The sequence below is a fragment of the Pteropus alecto genome, unplaced genomic scaffold, assembly GCF_000325575.1.
Source record: "Pteropus alecto unplaced genomic scaffold, ASM32557v1 scaffold48, whole genome shotgun sequence".
In the NCBI taxonomy this organism is placed as follows: domain Eukaryota; kingdom Metazoa; phylum Chordata; class Mammalia; order Chiroptera; family Pteropodidae; genus Pteropus; species Pteropus alecto.
In genome coordinates, this window is record NW_006442110.1 from 3,039,117 (window position 1) to 3,062,978 (window position 23,862).

General features: G+C 39.3%; 1 protein-coding gene across 1 annotated transcript in view; it reads right to left on the minus strand.

Annotated features, from left to right (window-relative positions):
• The window catches only part of CNTNAP2 (contactin associated protein like 2), a 1,631,342-nt gene that overhangs the window by 279,484 nt on the left and 1,327,996 nt on the right, over positions 1-23,862 (minus strand). The window contains exon 15 of the mRNA XM_025039033.1: positions 6,071-6,198. Coding sequence (XP_024894801.1) covers positions 6,071-6,198 — 128 coding nt within the window. The remainder of the gene's footprint in view (positions 1-6,070; positions 6,199-23,862) is intronic.

Genomic DNA, 23,862 nt, shown 5'->3' on the forward strand with positions numbered 1-23,862 from the left:
GGGAAAGAGAGAAGGGATGGGAGTTGTTACGTGGAAGGACCTTGTCCTTGGAAGCCAGCAAATGCAGCCGGGCCCTGAGCACCTACGTGGCCACCACCTCCAGATTAGGAAGGAGGCTGATGGGTAGGTGCCTTGCTCTCAGCTGTGAGACAAGGTGGGTCTCCCCAAGAATAGGTACGGAGGCCAGGGATGAGAGTGGGATGCAGGGCAAGGTGGCAGGCAGAGCTTCTCCCACAGCAAGCCTGTGAGTCTCTCTACCATGAAATCGCCTGGGAGTCTCTCTACCATGTAATAATAATGAGGCGATCACACTTAGAGATCGCCAGCATGTGCGAGGGCTGCAGGGAGTCAGGCTAAGAACAACCTTAGTGATTGAGTCACGGTCGTTGTCCTTGCAGCGGAGGGGAGGTTGTGGGTGGGAGGGGAAGCCCAGAGAGGTGAAGGAGCTCGTCCAAAGGCTCACGGGAAGGGTGAGAGGGCGGGTCACTTCTACAGATGGCCAAACACAGGGAAGGAACAGGCACCCAGGGAGGGGACGAAGAGGAGCAAGGCGCATTCAGCCAGACAGATCCTCTGTGGGATGTGATGGTTCCTCCACAGATAAGCAGATTCTGAAGGGAGAGCTGGGAGGGTCAGTCACACCCCCGCACAGGGATACTGTATCTATTATAAGAAACACCTTTTTTTCCCCTCCAGACTGTAACTAATTTTACTTTCCATTTCCACAGTGAGTTTGCAGCTAAAGTTGAAGGGCCACATAACATGGAAGAGCTGATCCCTCCTGGGGAGTCATCCATTTCTCCTAGTTGTCTAAAGTCACTCTGGAACCTGGAAGACCAAAGCGAAGGCTCCCTCCTCTCCCCCCGCTGTTGTATCTGTGATGGGAGCTGCCCTCAGATATGCCCAGAGGGCTCCATCCTTTAATGAGAACTCGCCTAGGTTCTAATCCTGAGAATGTCACTATTTCTGCTTATTCTTAGAGCTACGCCTGCTTCTCAGTTGCCAGCTGCCCTTGGCAATAGCAGCGAAGGCTGGGACATTAAAAAAAAATAGTTTAATGGTTTCTACACATCATTCTAGTTTTTTTTTTTCTTTGTCTTATCAACCAAAAAACTGCCTAGCAGTAGAAGTAAAAACAAACAAACAAACAAAAAACCTCCAAAACCCAGAAGTCACCACTTTTCTGCCACCGGCCCTCACACCTGTGGCTGTGGGTTTGCTATCACGGTCTCCTGATGGGTGAAGCTAGGAAGGTGGCACCACATGACAACACTGCTCGGCTGCTGACAGGCAGGGACCTCGGGTCAGAGTTCCAGGTCAAATCTTCCTGTGTAGATGTCAGCCTTCATCGTGGCCATGGGGAATGACTAGAGATGAAGGCTTGTGTCAAGCTCTCTCTCCACGTGCTGTGCCATAAACCACGTGGGGGACCCTGGGTTGGCCGCTTCACTGCCCTGGACCCCAGTCCCTGCATCTGACACACAAGAGGCCTGCACCGCGTGATCTCTGATTCCCACCATTAGGGTATTGTTATTCTTTGTTCTTGCTTTCAGCTATTCTTGAGACTAGTGTACGCAGCTACATTTCCTGAGAAGAAACAGAGGAAGGAAAAGAATCTGGAGCACCTACTGAGGAAATAATTACTGAGAGTGATGCAGTTTTATCCATTGGGGGATTTTCTCGGCAACCGCAGACCTTTTGGCCCCTGCTCTGAAACCTCTTGGTAAACCGCCTGATAAGCCTGGTTCCATTTTCACACCGGCACACTCAAGTCAAAGACGTCACCTCATGCGGGATGGTGGGAGAACCAAGGGAGGAGATGAACACCCAGGGCTTGGTTTACGACCTGGGCCCTTTTCCCTTGTCTCCTCCAAGCCTGACGCAGCAGAGGGAGGGGTAAGCCAACTTTGGCCCTCTCTGTGCCCATGGAGTGGCTTCTTCTCCGACATCGAAATCACTTCCTGGGCTCAGGGGAGCCGCTGCTCCTCGGTCCTCGTCCAGCCCTCGGTTGGCACGCAGAGCACGGCTCACACACATGCTCGCAGGGTGACGGGGGCCTGTGTGTGCCCTGGCACATACCGCATGGAGAACGACACTCGTCTGCACCCGCACCGCAGATGTCCCGTCTGTGGAGAAGCGCCGTGGAGACACAGTCATTGCCTTGTCTTTCCCGGCTGGTTGTGGTCCTGGTTTGTAAAAGTCTGGCAGTAAAGACAGCCCGGGCTTTAAGTTACTCTGGTCCATGCGACCACATTCCCAGAGGACAGACGTCCACTGCCACGTGCACGAAACGCCAGGACCATCCTCACTTCTTTCACCCACGGTTTGCCCCCTGCTGAGTGTTCCTGAACTGGTCGAGCTGTCGGCCTCATTTTTTCCTCTGGGCCCCTCGGAGTTACCTCTGTAGCTCTAAGAGTCTGAATTTACTTATTCAGCCCCCAGCGTGACTCAGCATCTGCCTATCTGCCCAGGAGTTTCCCGCACGAATTCCTAGGTCCTGGATTAACGCATTTTCCCAAATTACTCCTTCCCCGGGTGGACTGGAAACACTTGCTTTTGTAGCAAACTTGATCCTAATGAACTGTTTAAGTCCCTGTATTTTCTTGAGGAGAAATGGGAAATCTTTACTTCATGTGGCTGAGAACAGAGCAATTATCTAGCAAGTACTTTATTTCTATAATTATTAAATTCACTAGATACAGTATGAATAAGATTTCTACCTCCCAAACCCGAAATTTTACTTTTGAACTTATTCCATGAAGTTTAGCAACCCCTATCAAATATAATTATATTTTAAATTTGAAGACAATTTCTACTCTCTCAATGGTTTTGATCCTTTTAAATAGCTCTTTTGTTTCTTCCTAGGTGAGGGCAGTGGTTTAAGAGGGGCATTTGTAATTTTACTGCACTTTTTATCATAGTTAACCATCCATCATTTAGATTTGAGGTTGCCATTTGAATGTATTTGCAAAAAAAAAAAAAAAAAGAAGCACTTCATAGCACTATTGGGAAATGCAACAGACCTGAGTGGAACTCACTGATTTTCTTTAGCATTTTGATTAGATGGGTCTACAAGTTCAGATAAATCAAAGTAAAAATGAAACTCAGCAGGCATGACGAAATCAACTGAAGCTGCTGAAACAGTTGGTCAGAGCCCACAAAAACCGTTTCCCTGTCTAAGACTGGGGGATAGATCCGGGACCTAATTCAGGAGACAGCTTCCGGGGGCTGTCATCACTCAACTCCTCAAATAGAGAAAGGCATTTTCAACAACAGATTTGGTTTTTTAAACTGTAGCTTTGCACAGACATCAGTAAATGACACTAAGTTAATTTCTATAAACAACAGGATGAATGCACTATGCCACTTCTTAAATTATAAAAATTGGACCTTAATCCCTACAACGCCCATGCAATAGTGATAACTGGACATAGGTGAGTGGGGGAAGTGGTGGAATAAGACTCAAATGACATACTTTTACTAAAACAGTTTGATCTGGAGAAACAGCCCCGGCTGCGTGTGGAGAGAGCGGTTTCTATTCCGGCTTCTGTCTTCCCTCCCGGAGACTCCCAGAGGCCGCGAGGGTACACAGAAATTTGTTGTGAAAATGACATTTTTAAAAGAAAGATTCTGTTTATTTGTAAAACAGAGAGGTTAATGTTGACTTTACCCACCTCACGAGGTGGAGGGGGCTGTATCCAAGGAAATCATACATGTCTAAGTACCGGAAAATGCTAAGATGTTGAACCCGTTATCATTACTGCATCCATGTTAGGACCTTCGTAAAGGGAAGGTGGGCATCAAAATTGCTTCCTGCTGCCTGGAAAGTCAAGCACGAGGTATGATATTCTTAGCTGCATGTGCTTGTGCTCGCTCACGCTCGCTCATGCTCTCAGACACAAAAGTATTCCACATAACTGCAATTAAATATTGCTTGTGCTTTTGTTTTCATGAAGTATCAGGTAAAATATAGATTCAGAGTCTCTCTGAAGCTGAGTACTGTAAGAATACTGAAACCATGCAGAGTTGATGAATGAGATAGCTCTTTGTCTTATCAACAGTCCCAAAAATGTCTCTAAGAACAGTCTTGAGAAAGAAATGCAAATGAACACTGACCCCCACACTTTTCCTGTGTTCTTTCTAAACATAAAGTATGCCTCATATATATTATCACTCCTTTCTTGAGCATCAGTTGTAATAATTTTAATTTATAAAATCAAATATTAAATTATAAAACATTTTGTGTTTTCCAATATTTTTTCAACTGTATTTCTCAAAATGTGCTTTGAACTTATTTTTCTTATTCTCCCAGAGTACCCAGTAAAGTGCCGGACAAATAACAGACATCATAAATTCTTCCTGAGGACTGATTAAGAGAAAATAAGCTAATTTAGCTATAAACTGTTAACACTCCCAAGATATACTATATTAATGTAGCTAGAATCTTCTCTTTAAGAATGGCAAAAGTTTGCAGAAGTCAGATTTTTATAACTATATTCACCAAATCAATTACTTTAATGAAAATCTCTTCTCTAATTCAAAGCTTACTTAAGAATTAGAACTTATGAATATTTCACCTATACATATTAATAAGTATGACGTAATGAAACTGATTTTCATTACGCGACACATGAGAACCTGCCTATTTTGAGTGACACTATAGCCCATCTCAAAATTTTTGTTTAAAAATGCATATTTATTACTAGTTTATATCATGGATTTTTCTTAAGCAGTAGAAACTAAATTTCTTATTGTGTAGTTCTACTAAGCCTGACTAGACAAATAAAGTATTATTGTTTCATAAATGCTTAATAAAGTTCTTTTGACCGGTCTCTGTTTTAAAGGCAGCATTTTCATTTTTTCTATGTAAGAAGAGAAAAACCAGTGCAAACTCCATCTCTTGTTGGTGTCAGGAATACTGCGTTATCTAATTGCCGACAGCCTCGACTTACTAAGTAGTAAACAGGGAAGCGCGCATCATTTCATTTCTTCGGACACCTCTCTGAGTGGACGCAACAATTCATTACACCGAGCAGGTCTAATTCTCCCTTGATTTATGGAAGTGGTGATAATAGTCCCTCTCACAGAATGCTTTGCTAGGAGGAATCCAGATCTGGGCACTAAAACCTTTATGGTCTCCCCAGGAGGAGATGGGACACAGGTGGTATTCTCGTTACCATAGCCAAGACAAGGCAGGGGTTTGCCTGAGGTCTCCTGGCAAGTCAGTCATTCAGGCAACAGAATCTGGGTCTCCTGATGCCCAGTGCACATTGCAAAACCGCAGAACACACAGGGGATTTGCTCAAATCACAGGCACAGACAGGAAGAGGGGAAACGACACCCAGGACGGTCACTGCAGAGTCCCCATGGCAACTGTCGCCGTTTCCCTCTGACTGCACATAAAGCACACCGAAGGGTATCGAACAGCATAAAAGCCTAGTGCTGCCCTTAATTAGGTGGGATCATCACACCAACTCCTCGACGTCCCACAGTCCAAGCTAGCAGCCCCAAATTTCTCTCTGTGATGCTGAATCCTGAGAGCACGGCATAGTTACTGCAACAATCTTTGGTGTACAAGGGAATATCAAGCTCTGATGATGATGAAATTTGATAGCAGTAATGTCAAACTTTATATGACCATAATCCAAGTTTACAACAATACATTAAACGATAATGCTACTATTTATATCACCATAAACTTAGTTTATGGTGATATAAATAGTCATGCTAATGGCATTAACAGCAGCACTCAGTGGAATCACAGCTGTTTAGGGCTGCTTTTATGCTACTAGAATTGCTATTTATATATCACCATAAACTCAAGTAGTCAAACTCATTACGTATGAATATACAAGGAAGACGGATATCCACACTTTAGGCCCAAATCTAAGCTCCTCCCACCCTCTTCTACGTGTTAAGGTCTTCTTGCTCTCCATTTGGTTCTTTGCATTGCCCGATGTTTCTTTAGGAGTTCGAGAAGAGCAATGTTTTCTGCCATCCTCTGATTTGCTGGGACACACCATTTAAAACTGAAAAGAAAGTGAGAGCCCACACTGCTGGGCAAACTTACTGTCTCCTTGGCAGCGCAGGGGACCCACGCTCAGTTTGGCTTCTGAGCCTTGCCGGTCAGTATCTCCAACCACCACCTGGTTCACTGGCAGGTGATCTTTGTAGGATAAGAAGCCAGCATCCTTCCTCCTGAATCACAGAGAAAGACAGAAAAGGATCAAGAGGCTGAGTTAGAAACGTCTTTTCTGGTCACTGCTTAAGTTGCCTAGTAATTGACACATTCCAAAAAATGTTCAGATGTTCACGAAGTAGAACCACAGTTAACGAGTTGTTTTCACTCTTCCTGTGGGTGGTCTCGCGGTGCATTGCTCAGAAGCAGCCGAGACATCTTCGCTTTCTGGAAAAAGAAAACTGACGCCCTGATTCCCAGAGTGTCACAACCAGTACACTACATGCTATTTTAGGTTGAGAGCCGACGACGGCGCTGCTTGAAGAACACACTCCAAACACTGAGCAGAGTTCACTGTCGTCATGAAATCTAAAGTTCAACGAAGTCAACTTATTTCTTACATAACATATAAACCAGAACCTTATTTTTTTAAAAAAGAACCCTTTGTCTCCTTAATTGCTTTGAAGGCTTCTTTCCTTGCTGTGTATCAGCTAAATGAGGGATGCTTTTTTGTTTGTTCATCTCCTCTTGTTTAACAACTGAAAGCATTTATGTGACGTCTCCAGCACAGAGCAGGTGCTCACTAAGTGTCAGCTGCCATCCAGAATACACGATGGAGCTGAGATTCCAGCCCGACCTGGTTTTCCTCCTAGATTCCTTCTCCTGTTTATACTTACCTTGTTTCTGGTCTCCTAACTCTACACCGTACCCACCCTAAGTAAAGGAAGAGGACGAGGCTAGTTGCAAAGTACTGGTTCTAGGATGGAGCACAGACATCCAGGAGGTCCGTGGGGATGGACCCAAGTCGAGTCACGTACAGCACAGATACTACCTTGATAGGAAAGCCCTGCCCCCTCATCCTCTTTTCATGCTGCTGAGGCTGAGGGATCCCCTCATTTAAGGCTGGCTGGGGGTGAGGCACAAATCTGTGTAAAGTCATTCCAAAAATTTACCCTTTTACATGATTTGTTTGCACTGTTCAGTCTGAATATAAATAACGAATTTTAAATTGTACATATAACTGATCATAGGAAAGAAAACTAATTTTGGATATAGGAATGAGACAGACAATTCAATAATCAGGTTAAAGATTTGCTTCACACGTCTTGGCAAATAGTGCAGGGAATTGAGGAGAACCAACTTAGAAGCCTGCCTTTAAAATGCTGTGCTGTTAGAGGCAGTTATTTATCCCTCTGACCTTCCAGAATGTCAGTGAACACACACTCCCTCATGTGTCAGGACCCACAGAAACCCACGAAAGAGTCAGGGAATTTAGCCAGTGGGCCTCAAACAAATGTTTGAGTGCCTTAGGTATTTCATTGCTTTGAAGTTTCCAAAATAAAGGTTATTTAAAAAAACTTGTCTATCAAATTAGAACTGAGACCATGCAGAAAAGCACTATGACTCTTATTGATACCGTAGCTACGAATGACCCAGCCTCAAATATCTCAGTGGAATCTTCTGTAAACCCAACTTCTTCTATTTGAACTTCTATCAATTAAAATCACGTCAAGGAAGGAACAAAGCCTTTGATATTAAGCTTGATGTGTTTCTTAAAGGAACAAAAAATGAAAGCACCTTTGGACAACATACTGTAGTTTGACAACCTACTAGAAATGATGTTGTGTACTTCTGTGAACTTCGGGCTGTGAGTCTCTACACGTTCATTATCACTTAGAAATGCACAACTCTAAACCAGGGGTCTGCAAACCAAATCCTGGGAGCCATTTATCTTGTTGCCTGCTCTCTTATGGCCCGTGAGCTAAAAATGATCTTTACATTTTAAATGGTTGAAAAAGAATCAAAAGCAGAAAAATATTTTGTGTCATGTGAAAATTACATGAAATTTAAAGTTGGAGTCCATAAAGTTTTTTTGAAATACAGCCAATTTTTTTTTAACATTTTTTGTCTAGGATGCTGCCACACTATAACTGTAGAGTTAAGCAGTTATGACAGAGACCACATAGCTCTCAAAGCCTAAAATATGTATTATCAGAACCTTTATAGAAAAAGTTTGCGACAACATGGATGGACCCGAGATAATCATACTAATGGAAATAAGTCAGACAGAGAAAAGTTGAAAACCACATGATATCACTTATATGTGGGATACGAACCTAAAAGCTACAAATAAACAGGACAAACAAACAGAGACTCAGGGACATGGACAACAGACTAGTGGTTACCAGAGGGGAGGTGGGAGGGAAGAGGGGAGAGGTAGATGAAGTAAAAGAGGTAAAAAAAAAAAAGTCTGCCAACTCCTGCTCTAAATCATCTCCTTCCTTTGGGGATTTACTGAGCAAACATTCCACTGACTATCATGATGAGCAACTGTTACCCGACTCTTCTCCACAGTCAAGTGTGGCAGTAGGGGCACCAGAATAATTTAAACTTAATTAATAATTAACTTTGTGACTGACTCTGAACTATACAGCAGGCAGCCATGTGTCACCTTTGGTAAAACAAGTTTCTATGCTGAAGGAAGACTGTGTGCTCTAGAAGTTGTGGGTACTCTCACTGTTTAACTGTCCCAGCAGCTGTAAGATGGTATGGCTAATTTTATAAAAGTAAGATCTTTGGAGGGGAGAATCTTTATGGTATTCCATAATGGAATGAGTTATGATCATGAGAATCTGAAGGGTACTTTTTGATAAATTTATATTGTCATATATGTCAAAGCTTATATATATATGAATTCATATATACCAGTATACACCCTCAAAGTCAGTATACCCTCTCGAAGGTAACTGCTATTTTGATCCCTATTGTCATAGGTTAGTTTTGCCTGTTCTTGACCTTTATATACACAGAACCAGTATGTATTCTTTTGTGCCTGGCTCCTTTTACTCAACCTTATCTCTCTGAGATTCATCCATGGAATTTATTCAAAAAATATTTTGAATAAAAAATTGTGCTATATTAATAAAAAATGTAATACTACATGATAATGAGGATGAACATTCCCTTGCTGTCACTGGGTTGTTCTGAGTGCTTGGCTACTGTGAATAAAGCTGTTCTGAACATTCTTATTCATGTGTTACTTATAAGCACTCATTTATGTTGGGCGTTTACTCCAAGGCAGAAATATTGGGTCATAACATTCAGTATATACTCTCATTTATACATATGTTTAGCTTCAGTATATACTTTCAAATAATTCTCCCAAGAGCTTGTATCAGTTGACATTTCCACCAGCAGTGTATTAGAATTCAGGCTGCTCAACATCTTTGCTAATATTTGTTTTTTTTTTTTTTTTTGGTTCATTTTTGACGAGTGAGCAAATAACTACTTTATCACGAAATCTGTACTATTGTAAGAGCATTTTGAAAAAAAATGTTTGGAATTAAATATTCCAAACACTATGTATACTTTTATTGCTGAAATGGATATGTACATAATCTTATAAGAATTTACACATCTACATGCTTTCATAACTTGGACATTTTTAAATCTTTGCAATCATAAATGTAGAGGTCCACTGGGTTTTGAACTTATTTTTTAATACTAAAATGGGTCATCATTCAATTATTTTGCAAATAAAACTGATTAACATGAGAGAGGATAGAAATTTACAAGCCACAGTTTATCAAAACCTTTGAATTATTGGTTAATGAAAATGAAACATTAACATCACGATTCGCTAGGTGGATCAAATGTACTTTTACCTAGCATGATAGATGTACCTTTAGGTAACATATTTGAATGTTAACTATGACAGTCAATTAAGTCAAGCATCAAAATGAATAAAAAAGAGGCAGATATTCAAATTACTAATCCAAAACTATATAAAATATATATTCAATCACACTGCAGTTACTAAAAATTAGAGTAAAAATAAGTAATATCTATTAATATTTTAGAGAAAATATTAATTTCAACTTTTTAAAAACAGTATTTAAAAGATCGTTTTATATTGAACCTAAAATATTACGTCATAGACCCTACATATTATTTTTATACTTATTTGTGTGTTTGAAAAATTTTAATGATAGGGTGAGGATCAAAAAATATGAAGAACACTAATTCACATAAAACAATAACAATAATAGGACATTCATCGTTAAGCATCTATGTATATAACATCTAATCTGATCAATTCTTCCTTATAGAAGAAACTGGCATCACTATCTCCATTTTACTGATGCGAAGGATGAGAATCAGAGAATTTATCTTGACCAAAGTCACCAGCTCACAAGTATTGAGTGTGGATTTAGATCTAGATTATCTGGATCCCAAAGTAGGACTTTTCGCTAAAAAAAAAGAAAAAAGAAAAACAAAAGAAAATCAAAAAACCCCACTATGTCAGTTAAAAGCCTTTGTCTTTTAAATTCACTTATAGATGAGGTGAAAAAAATACCGCTTTAGATGTGCTTCCCTTTCTAAAATGTTGAAGTCATTTATTTGTAAGTAGTAAGTTTAAAGATATCTGTAACGTTTTACTCATACACATGCCCTCCTCCATTTATATTCCGAGTAAGACAGAAGTCTAGAACTCCAAATCACCGATTCCAATAACATATTAAAGTGTACAGAAGGATGCAGTTCGGCTAGTAGTTGTAAAACTTAGATATTCTTAACCAAACCAAGAAAACACGAAAAAGTAATTATTAGCTGAGAAAAAAAGATAAAGTTCCCTTCTTGGTCATTTTTGATAAGAGATCTAAACAGGGCACCAGAGACTTTGCAGTCACTTGTGGACTGTACTGGAAACAAACTGGCCATGGAAACATTCATCAATGGCAACAAAGCACCTGGACGAGCACAAAGTTTTGGGTTTGATGCTACAGCACAACCTACTCTTAAAAAATGATGCGTGGGTGAAATGAAAATCAACTGAGATCTTTCGCGTGACCCTTCAAAACACCTACAAGATGTCCATCTTAGAGCCTGTGTGAAAATTATACAGCAAGCAAAACAAGCCTTTGTTGAAAGTTATGATCTTTACAGATCAGGGTCAATCTAATTTAGGGAGATAATCAGTGACTCTTTATCATGTTAGCATAATCTAATTACATCTGTTAGTGGGTTTGTACATTAGAAAAATTCTATCATCCATTTCAAAGAGGCTCTGGTTATTAAAGGAAAACTTGATTCTATGGGTATTGTTTCTCTAACCTGGCATTACTGTTACTTTGCATCAGTACTATTTTCCTGAGGAATTCTGCCTTACACGGCTGTTCTTCCCCTGCCTTTTTTTCTTACCCTGCTGAGAAACAAAAAGTCTCTATGCAGTCCAGTCTTGCCCTTAGTTCAGTGAAAAAGAAAAAAAAACAACAAAAAACCTGAAGAAGATAAACATCTCAAGCTTCCACAATTGTGAGCGGGCTTTTCTATCAGATGTTATAAAAGTGACCACACTATGAGTCTGTACTATAATTCTAGCAGAGCAGAATTTCTCCACTGTAAGGTTTTTGAAGTACTTGCTTACTTGGGGAAAAAAAACCTGAAACAGAATTAGAGCTGGTGAGCTTTCATGCATTTCCCTCACGGCATCACCTAAGCTAGACATTTCTGGAAGAATCCACGGAGTCAAAGTTTTAGCTATAGAAGCATAAGAAGGAGATGAAGACATGAGAAATAAATACATATGATACTTAATATTAGTCACTAGAGAAATACAGTTAAAACTACATTAGATGCCACTTTATACCTACCAGAATAGTTGTAACAGAAAAGAAAGTAACATGGTTGGCAGGATTTGGGGAAATTGGAATCATACATGTTGCTGGTGGGGTTGCAGTGGTATAGACGCTTTAAAAATAGTTTGGCAGTTCCTTAAAAGTTAAACATAGATTTATCATGTGAGCCAATAATTCCATTCCTGGATATCTACCCAAGAGAAATAAAAGCAAATGTCCATACGAAGACCTTTAGGTAGATGTTTATAGCATCTTTATTCATAAAGCTCCAAAGTGGAAACAATCCAAATATCCTTTCACTAGTGAATGGATAAACAAAGTATAGTATATCCATTACTCAGCAATAAAATAAAATATGGATACAAAGTATAAAATGAATAAACCTCAAAAACATTACATTAAGTGAAAAAAGTCAGACAAAGAAGACCACATAGTCTGTAATTCCGTTTACATAAAAAATGTTCCGAAAAGACAAATCTATAGAGACAGCAAGTAGATTAGTGGTTGCCTGGAGCTGCGAATGACAACAAAGATTAATGGTAAACAGAAATCTTACAGGGGTGATGGAAACAGCCTAAATCTAGATTGTGGTGATTTGTTGTACAACTTGGTGAATTTATTAAAAATCCTTGAATTGTATACTTAAAGTGGGTAAATGTTACGGTATGTAAATTATACTTCGATAAAGTAATTTACGAAGAGAACTAAATAGCTTGAAATCAGTGGGCGGTGGGAGAACACATTTCCTCTCCACGGATCTCACCGGCAGCACTGACATACAGAGTCACGAAGCAGTGCATTTCTGGCTTTGGAGTCTTCTACTTTGTGACTATGAACCTAGGACTATACAATCTTTACTGACGCCTTTTTTTTTTTTTTTTTTAGGGCATTTGCCAAGCTCTGTACTTCAGAGAGCGGTCCCCTGACATCTTCATAAGCTGGAAATTGTGTGTTCCTTTTTTTTTTTTTTTGTTAGGGGCTTTACCCTGTTTTTAAAGTTTCTATCAATCAATATTAACATATTCCACTGATGCTGCTTCCTGTATAGGATCTCAGAACACCCTTCCTAAGATACCTGCATTCAGTCTGCTCTCCCCGCCCTTGACCTCAATAAAAATTATTTAATATGAGTCAAGATTTTAAAATGGCACAGAACATTCCACCAATTTCACCCATGTTTCAGTCTCATCCTCGTTCTTTTTTCGGAATTTGTATCCTTTACCTCAACCCTCTACACCTGTCACTTTCCCACTTTATCTTTAAAATACAAACTATCTCATTCATCGACCAAACATCCTTGCTTTTCTAGCATGTGCCTAACAGTAAAATTCTGTTCAACTGTCACCATTTGCAATTGCAATATCCTGAAAATACTTTTCAGCATCAAATCTTCATCTCAAGGACTGTTTCTAAATCTTTTGAAATCTTCTGTGTGAGTTTTGGTCCAAACTGTATGTTCACATTACCTATGTGTCTTTGTATCTTTTCTCTCCATCCTTTCTGCCTCCTAATAGCCATCCCCAGACACATTATATTTTTTCCATAGCAAGTAGAAAAAGTAGGTCAAAAGGTAAAAACCTGTGAGAATTTCCTGAGTTTTCCTGGAAATTTATTATTCTATAAGAAACTTCCACCAAGGATGTTAGATTCATTAGTGGTTATTTTAATTAAAGGATCTTAGCACTGTTCTTATTCTTTCCATCTCTTAAATCAAAAAGCACATAAATAATTTACAGTTGTACAGAGTTTTAAAATATTCATAGTGCTTTCTCATGGATAATCTCATTTGTTCCTCATAACTTTGTAGGTACAAGGAAATTGGGATATACAGTTGAACCTGACAAATTCTGATTTCCAAATAATTATTCAGGAACACATCTATAACACAAAGTGAGACAGCTTCTAACTGGGAATGAGATGCTTCTCCAGGGCATAATACCAAATACCACTGAATTCTTTACTAGTTCATACCTAATGTACATAAAAAAGGCAGCAAGCCTATAAACTCAAGTCAAGACTAGTTCTATTTAAAACATTTTTTAAAGTAAATGAAAATTTTTATTTTGTCTTTATTTTTTTTTGGTCTTCAGCTCCATCTTTCTACACTTCTCTGCCTGCGGACGCACTCCACCGCCTTTTCCTTAACAGGAGATTAATGCTCTTATTCTTCCTTTGTCCTGGCCCCGAGTAAAACCCACTTTCAGAGAATAATGCGACAAACCATTTTTTCCCATTCATTTTTCATAGAAGCAATGCCTTAATGGGACAAAGGGCTATTCTTGGAAGCCAGATCTATATGACTGGTGGAGGCTGGACTGGGGAGAGGGAGGAATCTTCCTGGCATCACGGAAATGACAATGCGACATGGATACTAGTTCCTAAAAGGGCGGCCCTATCATCACCATGGAACAGGGTGCCGGTTCCTCTACATTCATTCACAGAAATCGGGATAAAAAGTCAATGTCTTCGGTCACAGTACACACGGGGGCCATTTCAGCATGGCTGGATCACCAGAAGCTGAAATGAGCAACAAAACTGTCCAGTATACAACACAGTAGAACTTTTAAAATGCTTCTAATGGTGTCCTCAGTCACCAATGACTTCTGAGCTTTCCTCAATGGATGTAAGGTAGTGTTCTCTACAAAGCAATTAGAGTAATTAAGAAAACAACCATAACAATTAGATCTTTAGAATCCATGTCTATGTCCCCTATGAAATGAAAGTAATTACAGATTCAATTACTCCTTTTCAGGGGGAATAGCTTAGGCCTTTTATAAATGCAAGATAATTATCTGTTCAGTTTAGAATCTCTTAGAAATTCCTTGTAACCATTTCAAGATTCTATGCAAAACGTTCTTCTTTGATTTTCCTTCTGGAATCCAAGTTCCCTGAGGTCAGATATATTGTTTCATGCAACTTTATAAAGCAAATACTAGTAGGCCCCTAAAAGTGGCTTACTCCATATGTTTCATGATTGAGTAAATACATGAATAAACATAAAAGTTAACTAGGCACAATCTTAAAATAGTAACCAGTATGTGCTTACTATCAATGGTAAGAGATGAGTAAGAAAACTTTCTTATAATTGGGTTTCTTGAAAGCTCTTGAAACACTTTTATTATTCCCTTTCTGTAATGAAATTTTTTGTTGTTGTTGTTTAGAAAGTAGTATTAAATTAGAAGCCTCATATATAATTAATATACTGGAAAGGACACAAGAATTAGACCTTAAAGACTGGAGTCCTAATTCAAATCTACCTCAATGTCAAAGTAAGTTGCTATGTTTATCTGGGCCATTTTTTTATTTTTTTAATTTTACATAGATAAGTTATGGTATGTTTTGGTTCTGAAAGGTATTGGAATATGCAACTCCAAAAAATGCTTCTTTAGCATATAGATTATTTTGAGCTAAAGGCCATTGGGATCAATAGACTTAGGAAAAGCTCTAAAAACAAGGCCCAGGCTTTCCCTTTGTGAAGGAAATTTTCATTGGTAGAAATCTCTCCCCCTCCTGTACCAGCAAGAGGAGGGCTCTTAACAACTCATCAATGAAGGAGTCCATGGCTTAAACCTGCATGACGAATCTTGACTAAACAACTCTTATTTGCCATACATTTCCTAGTTATCTTCTCATAACTTGCCTCCCACACCTAGAAGCCCCAACTCCCTGTCCTTTGGCTTAGGTTGGTACACAAGCTCAAGTTCTAACCACTCCTTTGGGTTATTCATCTCTGGGTGCTCCCAAATACACATGCATGATGCTCATGTTAATAAACTTCTGTTTGTTCATCTATCGCTCATCTGTCTTTGGGCAGTTTCATTTAGAGGACCCCCACGCCCTGGAGAACTTAAGATGGGTAGAGGAAAATATTATTTTCCTCCCCTACATTTCTTTGATTCTATTTATATTTCTTTCTTTGTGTTTGTAATTCTAGAACAACAAGCAGTAAGTGTTTGAACAAATCCTGCATACTGAAATGTGTGGCATAAAATATAGTAAATGTTAGGTCTGTTTTTTGTGTGGTATAGTTATTGGTGGTCCTTTGAGGGCAGGACTTTGTAGTTCTATGTAGTTTTCCCAAAAGCTATTAGTACAGTACCCTGCATATATTTTAAGAGACTATCTAGTTATTATCTCATTTTTCAGGTGAGGTAACAGACTTAGAAAAAAACTGTGCCTGGTCTAGGACAGATGTTCAACTAATTAGTGGTTGAACTAGAAAAAACAGACCAAAATCTCCACTACTCTAGAATTTAAGAAGATGCATGATTACATTTCACAAAATCTGCTAAAATAATTTTAATTTTTTCCTTCACATAGTAAGAAAATCTGTTTTAAAATCATATAGGAGATCTCACTGGATTGAAGACTAGTGTGGACTGTTCACAGTTACTTTGTCTGTCAACATTTATATTTTCCCCAAGCAAGAGTTCTTTGTGTTTTTGAAAACTGTGCCTCATACATTACATGAATAACAAAGAGAGAGTACTTGCTGTGCAGCCGCCTTCCCATGTGCATATATTTTCATCTCTAGCAACTGATGGCCAATTCCCAGTATCTCAAAAGTAGTCAATGGGAAAATCTTTACTTATACTGGCCCTATATATCTTAAAAAAAAAAAAAAAAATTAGGGTGCTTTGGATCTGCTCAGTGCTCCTGAAGCTTTGTTTCTGACCAAGAGACAAAAGCAGAAATTAGCGTGCCTAAGGCATCTGATCACTCACGACTCCCCTCTGCATCTGCATGGCCCACACCAGTCTCACTCCCAGCTCATGCCCCCTAGGGGCGGGGGGCGGGGCGGTGGTTCCTTTCAAGGCTGCTCCTGGCTGGCTGCATTCCACAGCTTCTGTACCTGGCCCACAGGGCACAATGCTTTCTTGTCCCAGTGAACTCTGAAAGAGGAGGCCACTGGCAACGTGCACGTGCTCTTCAGTGTGATCCAGGCAGGGATACTCCAGGCTGGTGTGTCAATCCTGTGCTAACTCCAGCAGTCAGAGCTTGAAGTTCCCCCTTCCCACTCTCATAATGGTGGTGACGGTTGGAAGTAGATTGAATACGTGAACAACTCCACACGAATAGATCTTTTCTGCTGGTCTCCTAGACTTCTCCAGGAATTTTTAGACTACTCTTTTGTCACCTGAGATAGATAATTGTGTAACTTGGTTTTAGAATGTAGGGGTACTTGACCCCTTAGCCTAGTTCACAGCCTTGGAGCTAGTGCTGAAAATCCAAGATAAGAGAGGAAACCTAATGTATGATCCCTTCCTTAGATATGAAAAAAATTCTAAACCTGGCCAAATTTTATAATATCAATATTTTAAAGTCTAATTTAATCTCTGTGCAAAGCATTCCCTCACTGTCCCCACAGATCTTCACAATTGTGAAAGATAATATCGACTCTTTCTAAATTTTTACTTAAATAGACTGGTCTACCCAAAAGACAAAAGAGCGTTAGTTCTGATGAATTTGGCCTCAGCAGTTCAATGTACCTTGAAGTTTTATTTTATGGATTTGAGCATCTTAAAAGGTGCTACTTTTCAATGGCACAACATTCTTAACTACAAGCATTGCTTTTTCTTCCCACTGCCATTTCTAAAGCCCCCTCCAAGTAACGCAATCCATAGAAATTATTTTTTACTGGTTATTGCCACAGTCTTTTCTCTGCAAACATCACATCATTTCTGACACGCTCTGTCATCCTCACTTTGCCTCAGCGGGTCATTCTGCTTCCCTAGTGGACACAAAGACTTGTTTGAAGGTGGAAGTAGTTTTCCTTACCCATCTCTGAACTCCGCAGTGCCCTTAAGATGATAAATATTTGTTTTTATATTATCGATATCTCAAAGATGCTGTGGGATGTAAACATGTGAAAAAGGTCTCAGCTACGATAATGAAAAATTTGTAAAAATCTCTAGTATTAAGAAATTAAAGAGTATACATCAGGCATATCAACAAGGAGATCATTGGTGGACATATCTCAAAGACTTCCACTAAAGTAATAAAGAGAACTTTCAGTAACTGATATTCAAATGGGAAGTGAGAGAGTAGAGACCAACCCTAACCTCTTGAAGTCGAAATGAGAACTGAGAAATGGGACAAGTGATAGAGGTTGGAGGAGTCTTCAGCAGTAGGTTTTGTTTATAGAATGGGAGCTGAATCAATTGTTTTATCACATATATCTGCAATCAATTTGCCTTCATTATTTTCCAAGCTTGGAAATAAAATTTATGAATGCCTTATGAATACAGACAGCATATAACTTTGTCCAGAGTATAACTTAAAGTAGCATCTAATTAGGACATTCTAACCATTGCTGGGAAATATAAACACAAGGCCAGCATCCTCTTATTTCACATTTAGTGAACAAAGAACACCTTGGTCTCTGTCTTTAAATCATAACTAATCAAGAAAGGTACACCTGGCCTTTCTGAAATATAATAGACAACATATTTTGGGAAAAGATTCTTGGGCTTGCATTCTTGGAGAAAATGACTGAAAGAACTAACTAGATAATTTCACAGTGAGGTTAGAGCTTTGTGGTTAAAGCTAGCCAGCTGGGTCTTTGATGTTTACTGGGTTTGGAGAAAAACAGAAATTCAGTAACCCTCTCAGGAACATTCTAAAACTTCAGTTAATTAGATTTTAATAAACAAGGTCATCCTTATTGGCAAGCTTATTTTGTAATTTAGAGGGTGAACCATTTATGATGCACTCCGACTTACACAAATTAAAAGACATATAAATCCTCCCCCTCAGAAGAAAGGCAATAAGAATCCATCACTGTTAATTGAAAGATAGCAAATACCATCAAAGAAAGGAGTGGCCTGAACTTGTGGGGCTGTGTACATCTTGAATGATGCAGAACTTAATTCAGCAGCAGTTTTACAGAGAGAATAAAGCATACGAGTGTCTTGTTTATGTGGATTCATTTTGCTCTTGTGAGAACCCAGAAGGGGAAACTGCCACATTCTTCTGATATGGCAGAGTGTCCAGTTTGTAAAGAATCTGAAAATGGAAAAGGAAGTGATGCAAACACATCTGGGGAGGATGTGGTCATTTTATTTGCTTGAGGTGCACAAAATTTTGATGACTGAATTTAACTTCACTTAGAGATTGTTGTATAGTCTGCTTGGGCTGCCTTAGCAAGATACCATGAGTTGGGTGGCTTAAGCAACAGACATTTATTTTTCATAGTTCTGGAGGGTGGAGAGCCAAAGTGCCAGGAGTGTTGTCTGGTGAGGACTCTCTTTGGTTGCTGACGGCCACCCCTTCACTATGTCTCATGTGGCCTCTCTTTGTACGTACACACACGTGCGCGCGTGCACAAACACGCACACAGCAACACGGGCGTCTCTTTCTCTTCTTATAAAGACATGAGGGAGGACATAATCACAATTAAGTCCACATGGTTGTGTATTTTTAAGTTGGGTTTTGGGAAACATTAATTCTGGGAGATGGTAATAAGTTTTCTGAGGGAGAAAAAGATATCTGGTCTCCCAAATGTAGTAAATGCCATCTATATTCTATATTTCACTCTTGGAGAACAAAAACACCAATTAGTATAATAACGACTAAGGGAATCCCTATCCAGCATCCCAAGGAAGGGACTCCTTTCCCAGCGACTATATTAATACCTTGAGAAATAATGTTCTGCATTGTACTAGTCTGTGAAACATGTTTTTGGCATTTTATGGCTTCTCCAATGCAGCTTTAATGGCAAGTCACTTACAGGGCTTAACAGGTGAGATTAAGAGACAGAAAAGAGAGAACATTTGTGAGTGTTTAACATCTTAATTAAGGATGCTATATATACAGCTGCATACTTGTTCTCATCACACAAAGCTAGTGAGAGTCTTATTCAACTACTATGGAACAACTCTTGGACTTCTGTAATAAAGCTCATTAAATTACTTTTCCTTCCTTGGGGAAAAAAAAATGAGAAGTTTACTCAACCCAGGTATCTATCAACGAACAGGCAAAAATAATCTGAGGTAACAGAAGTCAGAATAGCACCCTTTGGGGTGATGCGTAGAAAGGGGTAAAAGGGAATTAGGGAGCTGATCATGTTTTACATCTTGACATGGGTAATGATTTCATGGGCAAAAAATATATAGTAAATGACCAAACAGTTATGATTTGTACACTTTGCTTTACACTTTTGTTTTCTATGAAAGTTATAGCTCAAGAGAGAAAAGTATTAGGGCTTATCATTGCTTTTGGGGACGAAGCTGGAATTCCCAATTCTGGCCCCCTCACACAGTAGGCCCACGTCACCCTCCAACATTCCACGTGCTCTGAGGGCTCCAGGCGTGTAGAATATAATGTCGTATCCACTCCTTGCCTCCCTCCTTGCCACACGATGATTTTTTTCTTTATTTTCAGACATCCTCTGCACATGTTGTTCCCTTTTCTGAAATGTCCTTTTTATTTTTCCTGACTACTGAAATCCACTCATCTTTAAGGCCTTATTCCAGTTGTCACCTCTTCTGTGAAACTTTCCTTAACATCGCAAAAATGAATTACTCTTCCTATGGGTTGCCATGGCAATTTATTTACACAGATAATTTGGTTATGGCTGACATAGATTAGGAATTTTCTGGGACTTGCCTGGTTTCAAATATTTAGCTCTTTGTCTTTATAGTACATTCCTAGCATGTAATCTCATTTTTGAATTGGAGCATGTGGCCAAACAAAAATGTAACTCTAATGATACAGTAGGTTTTATAATTCTCTGTCCTCCTTACTTCAGTGTGACCTCCATGAATATAGATTATGTCTTACTCATTTCTGTAGGCACAGGACTTGACCTTGACATTGCAGTGTCAATCATCTGTGTATTATAAGGAAATTTTACCTTTCTAAAAGCTATTTGCATCGTGGATTACCACGGTATATTTTACGGTCACATTTTTATTGACATAAGTGATCAGAAGGCAAGATTTGATAACACCATTACAACACCCACATTTTTCCTGGGCAGGATAGTATTCTTTTTAAGAAAAGAGGGTCTGGTGTCTAACTGTGTTTAAGTTTTATGTCTTTTTTCTACTCTAAGTGAGTTAACTACCTAAGTGTCCATTTCCACACCTGTTAAAAATTTTGGGGGGTGAAATTAAATGAGTCGGTCGACTGTAAATTACTTAGTACTGTGCCTATCACAAAGTAAGCATTTGATAAACACCAGGTTAAACCACATGAAACTGCCAATGTTTAACTGCATTTGACATTCAAAAATGGCAGTTTCATATGGCTCAATATAACGTTAACTATTTTAAAATCATCATTTTCACTTCCTTTTACAACACTGTTCAACAAATGGCTCTAATCATTTCCTTTTTAATGCTTAGTATGACTAGAAAAATGCAACACGTATAAAGAGGGCTGAATCTACTCCAGGCTCATGCTTTCTCCCAGGTAATGAGGGATGATTTCTGCCTACAGCAGGAAACAGTTTAAGACAGAGAAGGACACTGGACAGTCTCCAATTCCTCCTGAGCTTGGCTGCCTCCTGTGCAGTTTCTTCAGCTGCAAATTCAATGCCTACGACATGGAGGCTAGCATTATACCCCGAGTGCACTTGTTCTAACTAGATCTGAGTATGGATTTCTTTAAACATTGTATCTACAGCTCACTTGGAAGAGGAATGGTGAACTTACTTGTTAAAACTTTCAGAAAGAACTTGCTTCCTTATTCATTCAACAACTATTAATTGAGAATCATAAGTTTCCAGGCTCTGGCATTGGTCTGGTGGGGAATGTGAAAATTAATCAGTCCCAGCTCTAGTCTTTAAGGAGCACATGGCCTACTATGCTATTCGTGTCTCGTTTATTTTTACCTTAACTGAGTAATTAAATTAATACAATATTTCTCTACCATAGCACATCAGGGAATCTGTTTTATTTGTTTCCTTTTGCTAAATTTCTGTTGCCTTCCCCTATTTTTTTTCTTTCTTAGTATTCCATTTCTACAGTTCTTTAAGAATAAAGTTTACCTCCTTTTAATAATTTTAATCTCCTAATTTAATTCCTTTAATTAAGTTCAAATTCATTTAAATAGTTATAAGCATTCTTAAGGGAATCATGCATTTTAATTATAAGTAGATAATGAATATTCAATTACTGAGATTCTGAAATAAAAATTATAATGCCAGTGACTAAAATGTACAATATCTTGAATCCTTTATTACAGAGTTACCAATGAGAATAACCCACTGGGAATAACTAATTTTTTCAAGCTAGTTAAAACAAGTGCATATGAAAGAAAATGTTTTAATATTACCTGATCGAAATATCTCCCCTTTCTTATTGCGATATGGAGGGCACATTGCTAATAATGCCATTGCTGGCTATAGTGACCCTCTGAGAAGGTGGACCAGCTATAGTTCACAGATCCCAGTGATGAAAATGTAAACCAGTAGAGCAGGGTGGAGAACTCCCTTCCCTGTGTGCATCTTTTCATCACTGTGCACACTGATGCTGTTATCTGTTAAGTGACCACACTAGCTCGTTTCAGATAGGCATACAAGAAGTACTTCTTTCTGACTTCATCAGGAAATATCAAATACCCTTGGACTAGAAAGTAAAATAGATCAAATGGAAGCACAATCATTTAGAAAGAGGAAGAAGAAAGAGAGAAAGAGAAGTGGATCTTTTCATGTCAGTACATTCTAGGGATAAAAAGAGACAGAATGTTAAGATAGTGAGGAGAGAGAAGTTCAGTACAGGGAATATAAATTAAATGCTAGAAGGAAAAATACAGCCTTCTCAAGGAGTCAGGTAGAAGATCTCTGATATAAATAGGTCAGGTTTGAGGAGGCAGAAGTATATAGAATCAAAAGATACGTGATTCAGAAGGCTTTTGACAAAAAGGGGATACACTGGACTTCTAACAATCTATGTGCAGTTACTTCCCTGCATATAATTTGTGTCTTTAGTTAACCTCTTCAACTATGTTCTTTGTTGTACTCAAGAATTACCTGCATGTAGGCTGCTGCTTATAACCATAAATTATAGGAAAGAAGAAAAAAGCCTTATTTCTAGGGCTTTTTCTTATGTTTGAGTAAGAAAGAGCCTACCTGTCGAAAGTAACAGATATATAGCGTCTTTGGCAGAGAGAGAGCGCCCCTAGCCTGAAGCTGCCTCCTCTCCACTGACTTCAGGATGCTGAGCTTGTCCTGTTTTTAACTTTCTTGGGACAGGAAACAACATTCCAGTCGATGATGGTCAAACACTGAGTATTAGCATCATTATTAACCCTCTCCTCTCTCCTTGTCTATCTGGGATGTCCTCATTTGACAGGCTAATTTCTGGAAATCCATATTAGACATGTGTTTTCATCAAAAACAGCTAATCCGTTACTAACACCACTACCAGGAGCCAGGCCCACCTCACTGGTTAATCATATTGCCATGCATCGGTTTCTTTGCTTTTCTCTGCTTCATATTCTGCCAGTAGTGGCATAAAGCTCCTTCGTATAACCCTGACTTGTCCTACTCATTCATCAGTTACAGATGCTGACTTACACATTCCAACAGGTAATTCATCGCCTCTCCAGCCCTCAATAAACACTGGTTATCATTTTGCCGTCACCCACGCAGGGACACTCATATAGTCCATTAGAATCTCAACTTAAGAGCCAAACCCGATAACCACTCTGATTCTCACGGTTCTGCTTGTGTTGTAGGATGATGGGTCAGGGCAGTGGCTTGTCAAGGTGGTATGTGCATGAAGGAGTCAGCAGTCTTCTTAGCCCAAAGGAAGAAAAGAGCTGAAGGGCTGAAGCTGGATCCTAGTGTGTGGACTATGTTCTGGGAAAAGGGGCAATTTTGAATAGAATGAGACGACTTTAAATGATTTCAAGTTACTACTAAGAAGGATGCAATAAAAAACTGATTTAGGTGAATTTCTTCACTTGAAGCGATGGTAGAGGCCCAGACCAAACCCACTGGCCTGAGCACTGGACACCCTGCATATTTCTGAGGAAAGTACCAGAGACATCTGAGCAGCAACTAGAATAGCAGAGGTGAGCACCGGCAATGTAACAAGG